The 12,493-nt window shown below is 44.9% G+C and overlaps 1 protein-coding gene across 4 annotated transcripts in view; it reads right to left on the minus strand.

Annotated features, from left to right (window-relative positions):
* Positions 1-1,449: 1,449 nt before the first annotated feature.
* LOC103189958 (spectrin repeat containing, nuclear envelope family member 3) overlaps positions 1,450-12,493 on the minus strand; it is a 38,989-nt gene continuing 27,945 nt past the window's right edge. For all 4 annotated transcript variants that reach the window (XM_007910538.2, XM_007910539.2, XM_007910540.2 and 1 more), the window contains exons 14-18: positions 9,825-9,897; positions 5,670-5,819; positions 5,105-5,260; positions 3,645-3,683; positions 1,450-2,470 (exon numbers count right to left, since the gene is read on the minus strand). In XM_007910538.2, coding sequence (XP_007908729.1) covers positions 2,273-2,470; positions 3,645-3,683; positions 5,105-5,260; positions 5,670-5,819; positions 9,825-9,897 — 616 coding nt within the window. In that variant the 3' untranslated portion in view covers positions 1,450-2,272. The remainder of the gene's footprint in view (positions 2,471-3,644; positions 3,684-5,104; positions 5,261-5,669; positions 5,820-9,824; positions 9,898-12,493) is intronic.

Here is a 12,493-nt window from a genome sequence, read left to right on the forward strand (position 1 = left end):
TCCACACGGTGTTTCCTGAACAATGTAGGAACAGGAACACTGCAGCCACTCAGTGGGGAGCAAACTGGCTGAGCAACAGGAAGCAGAGGCAGCCATGAGTCGAAAAAGATCCTGCAACTAATATAATCCTTTCCATTTTGCTGTATTATTTTTAATATTGATGCGAGGAGATAGTCTGCTGAGGGATTGTGCAGGGTTTCGTATCGAGTCCTCCAGTGTTTATAAACTTATTCAACATAAATAGCACTGGAGACAATTTTGGTTGATCAGCAGGTGCTGCCGGGGGCGGGGTTCCCTCTTTGAGAAATGCCCGCGAGCAGTATAATCAATATTTTTTGTTTCCCCTCCAGAAACATAACATTTACACAGCTCCTTTATCACGTTGGAAGGACATCTCAAAGTGCTCGACCCTAATGCTGACACCTGAGCTGGGGGTGGGAGCTAAGCCGAGGGTGGTGGGGGGAAAAGATGACAAAGCGCAGCCAAAGAGTTAGGTCTTGACATGGCTTGAAATAGAAGGGAGCAAGTTGGAGGAACTCCAGGATGGAGCTCCAGACAGTGGGAGCAACATGGTGATGGTGGGGCATATGGGGTGGGAAAGGACATGAAGCAAGCTGATGTTTGCTGGAAAGAGAGGGAGGGAGGGAGGTGCGAGGGCATGAAGGGATTTGAAGACCAGTGAGAGGATCTTGTAATCGATCTGTTCGGTGATTGGGAGCCAGTGGAGCCTAGCAAGGACTAGGGTGATCAATCACTCCCCTCCACTCCTCCGAATTACTCTCTCGCATGCGCTCTCCCACACTCTGTCTCTCTCACTCTCTCTTCCCATATCTCAATCTCTCCATCTCCAGAGCATGCTCTATCTATCCCATTCTCCCTTAATCACTCTCCCCCCCTTACTCCTTACTCGCTGTGTCCTCCCAACCGTTGGCTCCTACCATTGCCATGAGAGGACTTTTCTTTGTGTGTGTGTGGGGGGGGGTGGGCACAGGAAGGCGGAATGGATGAAATCACCCACTGGGCCTGATGTGGCCCATGAGCCGCCAATTGGATGATCCTGTTCACGAGTATCTAAATCAGACAGTTTCACATACAAATGGATTTCACACTCGGTTCGGGGGGGGGGGGCTGCTTACATAATTCCAGAATGTATTAAGCATAAGTTGGCAGACTTATGAGTCCAGAGTGTGTGTTGGGGTAACTGCTGGAGTCTAACCAGCTAAATCTATATAGCTTGCCATTGAGAACACTGTCTGGCCAGCTTACCCACTGCTAGTCCAGCTAGAAACTCCTGACCCATTAAGTCTTTGGCTTTGCAGAGTTAATAGGAGCTAAGGGGGAAGAATCTCTGCTCTCAGTGACTACCTGCCCTTCCAAGTCCTATTGGCAAGACAGGCTGGCTGATCTGTCATCAGTAGTGCCCTGGAGTAATGCAGATCCATGTGTCTCAGGAACCGGACTACTGAGACTTCCACAGAGGACTGACTCGATTCTGACAATCTATTGGCAGACAGTTCAGCTGCAAGCAGACCTGCTTACTTACCTTCCATAGTCACGAGTTAGTTATTTGACACCCAACCAACACAGGTATGAGGCACGCTCAGTGTATAGCAGATACTAGGACCTCCTGCAAGCCATGTGCCTAATGTAATATTCCAGCACTCCAGTATCCCTTTGCTATTCAAAAACCTATAGATAATGAGTAAAGAGAATCTGTAAAGTTTGATGAATTATTCCTGCATTAGAAGTGACATTAGTATTCCTGTATTGGAACACTGATCCAACTCTTCAAATAATATCATTTATTTCCAGATTAAAGTAAATTTAGAATGGCTGTGACATATTCACCCTCTGGTATGAAGTTATTAGTGCAGAAAAACTGCACTTCAAATTAATTGTATAAACCCACTGATTTCCATGGCCTCCGGACAGACATTGAGACATCACAGCCTGAAAATAGATGAAACATTTGAATTTTTTTGAACAATTTGAAGACTCTAATTAGTTAAAATTCTCTCTGTTGGCTGAACAGTGAAGTTAAAGAAATGCTCTGAAAAGGCAATTTTAAAAACTTTCCAGCAATCTGAAGGAATGTTGGTGTTGGCGGTGATTTTGTGCTTCAGGCTGTTCCTGAGTTGTGACTGAAATCCCTGATACTGTTGCCAATATCCTAAATGCAAAAAAAAATGGTCCACGTTGTACGACTTGGGATCCTGTGCATTGCACCGAGTGACTAGATCAGCTGTGAAAGAGCAGTCTTTGGGAAGCTGAGCTAAGTTGGAGGTGGACCTTGATACCTCAGCATCAGGTAGAAGGAGCGAGCAAAGTTATTGACTAAGCTGCAGCTGTCTTGTTCCTGTATGAGCGGCAGCAAGAAAGCCAGAAGCAGTAAGAAGAGCAGGAAGAGCTGGAGAGGGAGTGCGGCACAACATGCTCGGTACAGGTAGCGACACATTCCTCCAGAAGATTTCTGCAAAAAACATCAGAACACAGAAGGTAAAGAAACCATGAAAGCTTATTGGCTTCAATAATAAAACTGATTCACAGGAATAAATGTTACTTAAGTTAAGCATTTCAAAATTTCAAAAGGCAATTGCACAAAACTATACCTTTCTTTGTAATTAAATAAAAACCTGTACTGTAGGTATACAGCAATAACTTCCATTTATATAGCAGGACAGCATCTCAGAGCTTGGTGCTGAGCCAGGCAGAGAGGAATCGAACAGTTTCGAGGCAAGGGCTGCAGTTTAACGCTGGGAGATGCTACCATGCACGAAGGAGCCATAGAATTGCACTGACTGTTGCGGTTGTTTCGCTTATTGCAGGTGCTCAGCCTCACTTGTTGTAGGCACAGGTTTTTAAAAACTGTAGATTCACAGTTGGTATATTCTGAAGTGATATGCCAGGACAGGTTGGGATATAACAATCATGTTGGGGGAAGGTGACATGACCACTTTTGGCAGGTGGTTGTATCTGTTTGTAAGGAAATGTGTGCCAGAGAAGGGAAATTAATCGGTGCAAACTGTTGAGACGATATAAAAGAGGAAAAACAATTTAGAATTGTTTTAACAACTTACTATAATTTACAACAATCAATAAACAAAGAGTAATGTCACACATTGGAGATTTAGCCAATGCCCAGGTAGACCTACACAATAGGGGAATGTTTAACCCTGCCGTTAAATGATAGAATGTATTTTCTTAGTGGGTAAGAAGAAGACAGTAAAGTTAACCAAACAGAATCGGAAAGTTAATGTAAAGCTACAAGGAAACAATATATGCTGGGAGAAAGATGGTTTGGTGACCTAGAAGGTTGACAGCACAGGAGACTGTGACAATCAGGAAAGACACAATCTGGGACTGTTAGCTGGAGAAGACACTAACAATTAGAAAGAGTTTTATTGACACAATATATATATAGCTGGATTCCATTTTGCCCATTGAATCTGCATCAATCTCATTCAAGCCTCTAACTTTCACTGTCTACTTTCCTCTTGGAACCACAATGGAGTCCGTCTACCATGTTACTTGGTAGAACGTTCCACATCCCAACTGTCTCTCTATGGATATGTTGACTCAAGGCCTCAAACCTAAGATGGAGGAGAAGGAATAAGCAAAAACATAATCAGAATTGACGTTACTACCTTTCTGAATCCAGTTACTTCAGTTTGGCCACCAGAGATCTGTAATAACAAGTTATCAGTATTGAGAACAGTGCCTGGTTTATGTTATTTTCATAGATTCATAGAATGTTACGGCACAGAAGGAGGCCATTCGGCCCATCGAGTCTGTGCGACTGTTTGACAGAGCGTCACTTTCACTAACCCCAATCACCAGCTTTCTCCCCATAACCCTGCAAACTGGTCTTCCCCAGATACCTGTCCAGTTCTCTCTTAAAAGCTGTTATCGAATCGGACTTCACTGCCCTTTCAGGCAGATCATTCCAAATTCCAACAACTCGCTGAGTGAAAACATTTCTTCTAACCTCCCCTCTGCTTCTTTTGGTAAATATCTTAAGACTGTGACCACGGGTCACAGACACACCTACCAGCAGAAACAACTTTTCCTTATCTCGCCTGTCGAAACTTTTCATGATCTTGAAGACCTCTATCAGGTCCCCGCATAACCTTCTCTGCTCTAATGGGAAAAGTCCTAACTTCTCCAGCCTGTCCTCATGGCTAAGGTTCCCCATTCCTGGTTATGTGGAATATTTTAATTTACACAACAATCATGAATATCAGAGATTATCCCCAACTAGTGGAGGAGTTAAGCTAGGTGTCTAAGGTGATCGCTGGGCAATGGAATCATTCATCAACGGTGAGCGAAGTAATCACTTCCTGAGCCAGGTTGTAATAATCCCAAGCACAGTTGATGACAGACAAGGCCAGCCTGGCTCATCACCAGGACACAGAGGGTATATGGTCACTGGGGGCAGAGATTCTTCCAATTCAGATCCTGTTAACCCTGAAAATTAATGCTATAAAGTTAGGGGCAATCCCAGCTGAACAAGCAGCGGAAAGCTTCAAAGACAGTATTTGACAGGCAAGCTGTTTTGCTTTATAAATACCTCAACACACACTCTGGGGACTCTCAACCTTGGTGGTCGCTAACCTACACCTAATACTCTCCAGAATCAGGTAAGCAGAGGGCACCCCTCCAGGGAGTGTCCACATTCCATTCCCTCACAGGGGAAACTTGCATCATAAGGTGATAAGTTTCTGCAAGTGTCGTGTCAAACAGCTGGTTGGCCAAACCCTCCCCCTCAACAAATAACAATAATCATTGCATTTGAGAGGTCAGGAGGACATCCCAAACGCTTCACAGGATTTACTCACTGTATGCTTTGTAGGCAAAATAAGATACTCTTACTTTCACCTACAAAAATAGTCACTGCACTTTTCAGCAAATCTTGTAAAGTGAATTCCTGCCGATGTGAAAGGTGCTGGATCAAAGGCAAGGATTATTATATTCTTTTAAAAATCTTCTATATTAATTTCTAAAACATAACTAACTCCCTTTTCCTGAAGGCAATCCCATTACAACCACAGACTGAAGGATATGGGGAAGCCTCTGTGTTGCAGATGAGACTGAATGCAATGCTTACCGTGAAAGCTTCAGCTGTGGACAGTTTGGATTTATACAACATCCACCGGTACCGCAGATCCTCCAGCTGCTTATCCTCAGTGTTGGAAAACACTGGCGCCACGTCAATGAGCTGCTCAAACAGCTTCTGACCCTGAGTGACACGAGATCGCAGACTCTGTAAAAATGTCACAATTGTTTCAGAGACATCAACGACTTCACACCGCGCCCGCAGTCACCGCGCCCGCAGTCACCGCGCACACCCACTCACGCCCGCAGTCACTGATTGTAAGATGCCTGGTTACCATTACTATTTTTCGTTAAATATTTAGACAGAATAATGTAGGATTGGAGGTGTTTAGCAGAGGCAAAATGGGTAAAACGTGTGTTTGTGAGTGGGTAGGTGTGCGTGTCTGTGATGGGAGAGACACAGGGGGTTGAGTGATGCATGCTTGCTTTATGAGTAGAAAGAAGTTACTCTCATTCCTACAATGCTAGTAACAACAGATTTCATACCTCAGCCACACTTAAAATGCTGGAATTACCAGCTGAATAACGTACTTTCCATTAGATGTGTGACAAATTACCTTCAGACCTTGCTTTTTGCTTTTGATCTCTTTAGTGCTCTGGGAAATGTTGCCAGATAAAAATCTCATCAGCTTTCGATTTTCAGTTTTCAACCACTCTTCAAACATTTTTCTTAGCTGATGATAATCATTTCGAACTTGGCCTTTCACCTGTCAGAAAGTTAATGGGATATTAACAGTGTAACAATCTAAGAGTCGGCAAATGCCAACCTTGAAACGAGTACTAACAAGTATATGCAGCATTGCTGTCTAAAAAGCAAGCATCTCTATTCTCTGTCTGGTGAACACAGCAACTAAATTTGCCTACAGCAACAACCCACAAACAGTCATGAATTGAATGAGCAGTTTTATTTGGGGGATTGCTTGCCAGGACCCTGGGAGAGAGAGAGAAACTCCTTTCTCTTTTTTGAACTTTAACATCCACTTCCAACAAGCAAACATCCTCCCAGCACTTCATTGCAGAGTCTGCATCGACTATGTGAGTTCACCCACAAACTTCTGACGCAGAAGGGAGAGTGTGGTGTGTGATCCCAGCACCTGGCTGCCACCCTGGAGCTCCCCTTCTTCCTTGCTTTTTCTGGTTTTTGTCAGATAATATCAACGATTATTTTTAATTGATTAATTTTTTTGCAATAAGAATTGCTGAACTTGGAGAATACAAAACAGATAATTGTAATAATAGCCTCACATCTGCACTGCAACAGTTAACCACAGTAACAGACACAGAAAACCAGAGGACCACACAGTGGTCACACCAATGGTGGAGCAGAAAGGGTGGGGAACATTTAATAATGTTACTATTATTGAACCATTCTAGTGACCAGCAGGAATCTGTTGCCACAGGAATGTGTAATAATAATAATAACCCTTGCATTTGATATAGCGCTTTTCACGTTGGGAGGACGTCCCAAAGCGCTTCACAGAACACACTGTAAAGTGAATTGACTGTATATTTGTGGGCGAACGCGGCAGCCAATTGCGCACAGGAATGTCCCATAAACAGTCGTAGATTGAAAATGACCAATTTATTATTGTTTTGGTTTTGGAGGGATTATTGTTAGGCTCTGTGTGGAGTAAGGAAACTTGCCCAAGGTTTCGCCCTCTGCCTGGAATTGAACTCAGGTCTCTCACTTGCAAAGCGAGTGCTCTAACCACTGAGCTACAGTACTTCATAAAGTGTGAAGGTCGAGAAGCTAACATCAAATGTAGGGATGTCCTCCTGATGTGAAAGGCGCTATACAAATTTAATTTGTTGTTGTAGTAAAGAAACTAACATCCTTGACAACAAAGCTCAAAGGAGAGATAAAGATGTCCATGGCAAAAAGTCTAGACATTGACAACAGTAACTTCCATAACTTAAAGGGATGAGATCATTAGGTTCTCAGGTTTTTCTAGTAAATTAGTGTCGTGTACAGGAGGGCGTTTTCTAGAATGGTGGGAGCAGAACAGTCAGAGAATCCTGATGTTACCCTTACAATTGTGTAGACTATCACCTATACTTTGTAATAAACTTTGATTCCTATACTCTATGTTTTGAGTACATCTGTTGTTCAACATCGAACTTATAACCCAAGGAAGGGGACGAGGTTGACAGTCTCCTACAACCCTTTACCACTTGGCTGCTCCCTCTGCTCAGCTTCATGTTCCCCACCTTTTCCACTCCACCACTGGTGGCTGAGCTTTGGAACTCCATCCCAGAGTCCCTCCAACTCACTCCTGCCTCCCTCCACCCTACCTCAAGAACGTACCTCTTCGACTGTGCTTTCAGTCATCCCCCCAGGGCTTGGCTGCCCAGCCATTTGTGTAATGTTGTGAGAAACCTAAAGACTTCATAGAATCATACAGCACAGAAGGAGGCTATTCAGTCCATTGTTTCTGTGTCAGCTCTTTGAAAAGAGCTTCCAATTCAACCCCACTCCCCTGCTCTCTCCCCATAGCTCTGCAAACTTGTCCTCCCTAACTAATTATCTGCTTCTCTCTTAAAAGTTGTTATTGAATCAGCTTCCACCAGCCTTTCAGGCAATGATTCCAGATCCCAACAACTGGTTGTGTGAAAATATTTCTCCTCACCTCCCCTCTGTTTCTTTTAACAACTATTTTAACTCGGGTGTCCTCGGGTTACCGACCCACCCACCAGTGGGAATAGTTTCTTCTTGTTCACGCGATCGAATCCCCTCGTCATTTTGAAAACTTCTATCAAGTCTCCTCTTAACCTTCTCTGCTCCAAAGAGAATAATCCAAGCTTCTCGAGCCTCTCCTGATAACTGAAGTCCCTCATTCCTGGTACCATTCTGGTCAACTCCTTTGCACCGTCTCCAATGCCTTGGCATCCTTCCTAACGTGTGGGGCCCAGAACTGAACACAGTCTCTAGCTGAGGCCTAACCAGTGGTTTATATAAAGGCTCTTCATAACTTCTTGACTGTTATATTGTATGCCCCTATTTATAAAGCCGTGTATCCCGGATGCTTTTTTAACCGATGGAAATGATGATCACAATGTAGCTGGGTTTTTGTCAATCTCCTGTCTGTCTCTCTCTCTCTGTAATTGACGTTCTTTCTCCCTCTCTTACATGTGCCAATGCTTTATGACATTCCACAATCTCACTCAAAGCCACAATGTTTCACACATTCCTCATGAAAACAGAATCCAACCTTTTTGTTTCTGACCAAACTCAGGTCTCCATGTATCTGAAGTACAGACTGTGACGATTTGAACAGCCACGGAAATTACTGAGATTCCTTGGTAGTTCTCGAGGTTACACAAAATATCCTGCTGGTCACCCATCAATAGGGATTGCAATCCTGGTACTTTTTCTGAATCCCAAGATGTCGGGATTTTATTGCCCCAAACCCTGGGATCCCAAGATGCTAAATCTCGCTTCAGCTAAGAACACTGACTCTGACTGCCCTGCGCAGCGACATGTCACCCAGCCAGTCACTGACTCACTTCCCTCGACTTCAGCACAGTGGCCTGACAACAAGACACCGACTGAGACAGGGAGAGGGGGGGCTTAATGATGGACAGATTTATTGACAAGAGAGAAAAAGTGGCACATCCAGATACTCCTAATAATAATTCCTCCAAAAACTCAAAACAATAATAAAATGGTCATTTTCAATCTACGACTGTTTGTGGGACATTGCTGTGCGCAATTGGCTGCCGCATTCGCCCACCAATATACAGTTAATTCACTTTACAGTGTGTTCTGTGAAGCGCTTTGGGACGTCTTCCCAACATGAAAAGCGCTATATCAAATGCAAGGATTATTATTATTATACTGAGAGAGAGAGGGATATAAACCAGAAGGACTGAAAGACAGTTAATGGCACAAATGAAGGGGGAAGAGCTAGATCCATACGCGATAGAGATAGATGCACATTTACAAAGAAACTGAACGAGGGTCATTGGTACACATAAGTGAGGGAGAAGGAACATCAATTACAGAGAGAGAGAGACAGACAGGAGATTGACAGAAAGTGAGAAATGAAACAGACAGTGAAATAGATGAACATAAAATCAACAGAAAGAAACTACTGAGACATTTGTGTGTGTGGGGCGGTACAGTAGTTGTGGATGGCAGACAAGAGAGAGAGAGCGCGAGAGAGACAAACAAAATGTAATGGCAAACAGAAAGTGACTTTGCTGCTGTTTTTTCTAATATAGATCTCTATAAATCCCAGGATTTGGGAAGCACTATTATCATTTGGGATCAGGATTCCATCCCAGGATTCCTGGGATTGCCATCCATCAACAATTTCTTGGATTATTGTGGAGCTCCCTGTAAACTCCTCACAATCAGTTCAATTATCCACAAGGTTTATTCCCTTTTACCTCTCCTCCCTCTCTTGTTGGATTCATAAAACTCATTTTATTATCCAAGATTGAAGAGTGAGAGGACCCATCTGGGTTCAAATTCAGAACTTTTCACTCTCAGTTCCAACCCTCAAGCAAGTAGGTTACTAAGAAGACAAGACGCAAGAAACCACATGAAACACCTATTTGACACAACTTTCAATAGCCACAAACTTTAGATTTACCCCAGAGCTCGGGACACCATGAAGATTCACTGACAATTGTTGCTTTAATTTTCTCTTTCTGCTCAATGTCGGGTTTTCAATTTGTTTTATTGAATTATTGAAGGAACTTTCACTTACCTTCACGACAAACTCACTGGCTTTTTCTCCCACCTTAGAGGTGCTTCTGGTGACATTGGTGTTATGTGAAGCTCTGCAGAAACAGTGACATACATGTGTGAGTACTTGACAATGAAAGTCTCCACAGCGAGTACTTACATAGCACCTTCTTGTAAAATAAACATGTTGAATTGGCTTTCACCTGATTTGTCCATCTCTAAAGTCCTGGAATGTGCTGTTCCCACCAAACTTCACTCATACATCTCCCTCCACTCACTACTCCAGCCCCTCCAGTCTGATTTCCATAGGCCAGCCCTCAACAAGGTTAGAGAACTCGCCTCGCAAGTGAGAGACCTGCGATTGATTCCCGGCTGGGCGAAATCTTGGGCAGATTTCCTTACTCCGCACGCTTCTGTTTACCCAGCAGTAAAGTAGGAACCCAGTTGTTAGTCGATTTCCGGGGGCTCCCCCCCCCCTCTGGCTCCCCCCCACTCTGGGCTCCCCCCCTCTGGGCTCCCCCCCCCCCCCACCTCTGGGCTCCCCCCCCCTCTCTCAACCGCTGCCTTGGGATGTTCACCAGCGGGGGAGTGGGTTGGAATGTTGGAAATAGTCTCAGGCCAGATGTGGCCCGCGGGCCGCCAGCTAGCCCACGCTGGATGAGGTCCATGTACCTTTCTTAATAGGGAATGCGGCCCAGGGCAGCCAAAAGGCTGGACCTTCCTGGTTTAGATGGAAGGAACCTGAGAGCAGAGGAGCAAAGAGATCTTAGGATTCAGATCCACAAATCACTGAAAGTAGCTACAGGGGTAGAAAAGGCAAAGATAAGGCCAATAAAATTTGGGACTTTTTATACCCAGAGGGACAAAGCAGAGAAGTGAGGCCATGTTGAATTTGTACAAAACTTTGTTTGCACTATATTTGGAGGTTTTGTCCAGTTCTGGTCTCCACATTATAAAAAGGGTATTGCACAGATGGAAAGAGTACAGAGGAGGGTTTCACTAGGATGATACAATTAAACTTTCCAACTGGGATTTTATCAAGTCTGCTTTCCTCCACAATACCCCTTACTTCAACAATAACAACAAGATTTTATTTATAGAGCGCCTTTCACGTCTGGAGGACGTCCCAAAGCGCTGTACAGTTGGGTCAGGACCCGAGCATTGGGGGGAAATGGTCAGGGTGAGGGGAGGGAAGGAGGGAGCGAGGAGGCGGTAGAGTCGAGAGGGGAGCTAAAGGCACAGTCAAAGAGAAAGGTCTTGAGACCGGCCTTGAAGGAGGAAAGGGAGGAAGCAAGACAAAGGCACTGGGGGATGGAGTTCCAGAGCCTTGGGGCTGAGAGGCTGAAGGCCCGGCCACCGATGGTTGGGGCGGGGGATGTGGAGCAGACCGGAGCCAGAGGAATGGAGGGTACGGGCAGGTAAGTAGGGGGATAGTAGGTTGGAGAGGTAGGAGGGAGCAAGGCCGTGAATGGCCTTGGAGGTGAGGATCTTGAATTTGATCCACTGGAGGATGGGGAGCCAGTGGAGGCGAGCGAGGGCGAGGGTGGGAGTGATGTGGTCGCGAAGCCTGGTGCGGGACAGTACACGAGCTGCAGAGTTCTAAATGACCTGCAGTGTGGAGGGAGGGCCGGAAAGGCCGGCGAAGAGAGAGTTCCCATAGTCCAGCCTTGAGGTGATAAAGGAAAGGACCAGTGTTTCAGCCGCGTGAGGGGTGAGGTAGTGCCGTAGTCTGGCGATGTTTCGGAGGTGATGGAAGGCGGTGCCAGTTGTGGCGCGGATATAAGGGAGAAAGGACAGCTCAGGATTGAACAGAAAGCCGAGGATCCTGGCTGGCTTTGAGAGGTGGAGAGTGCAGCCTTGGATCATCGTGGAGTCCTGAAGCTCAGTGGTTAGAGCACTCGCTTTGCAAGCGAGAGATCTGAGTTCAATTCCAGGCAGGGCCAAACCTTGGGCAAGTTTCCTTACTCCACACGCCTCCAAAAACAATAATAAAATTGGTCATTTTCAATCTACGACTGTTTGTGGGACATTGCTGTGCGCAATTGGCTGCCGCGTTCGCCCACAAATATACAGTCAATTCACTTTACAGTGTATTCTCTGAAGCGCTTTGGGACGTCCTCCCGACGTGAAAAGCGCTATATCAAATTCAAGGATTATTATTATTATTGGATGCTGATGCTGTCAGCGCCTGAGGTGTGAAGGCGCTGAAGTGAGCCAATCAGGAGGGCCTCAGTTTTGTGCACATTGAGCTGAAGAAAGTTGTCTCTCGTCCAGGACTTGATGTCAGACAGGCAGCTGTCAGGACATCAGGGGTCATGGAGTTGAGGGTAGAAGAGGAAAAGTAGAGTTCCACCACGACCTATCCCCGCCACAGCCGAAACCCTCATCTCCCTTTCGTCACCTGAAACCATAGGAAAACAGGAACAGGAGGAGGCCTTCCAGATCATTTATAGCCTGTTCCATAAGTTTCCATGTCTCTTGTGTTACTGCTGTCAGTGAGCTTCGTTGTGTTGCTCGCTAAAACAGGAAGAGTGGAATGGAAATAAAAATGTACAATTTCCTTCATTAGGAAACAACATCTTTACAATTTTTTTTACAATTTCTTTGATTGTATCTGGTTTCTATTTGTTAAATGCTTTGATATAACTTAAAAAAATAAGTTGTCCTGTAATTGATGCCAGTTGCGGCAGC

The sequence above is a fragment of the Callorhinchus milii genome, unplaced genomic scaffold (genome assembly GCF_018977255.1).
Source record: "Callorhinchus milii isolate IMCB2004 unplaced genomic scaffold, IMCB_Cmil_1.0 Scaffold54, whole genome shotgun sequence".
Taxonomy (NCBI): Eukaryota; Metazoa; Chordata; class Chondrichthyes; order Chimaeriformes; family Callorhinchidae; genus Callorhinchus; species Callorhinchus milii.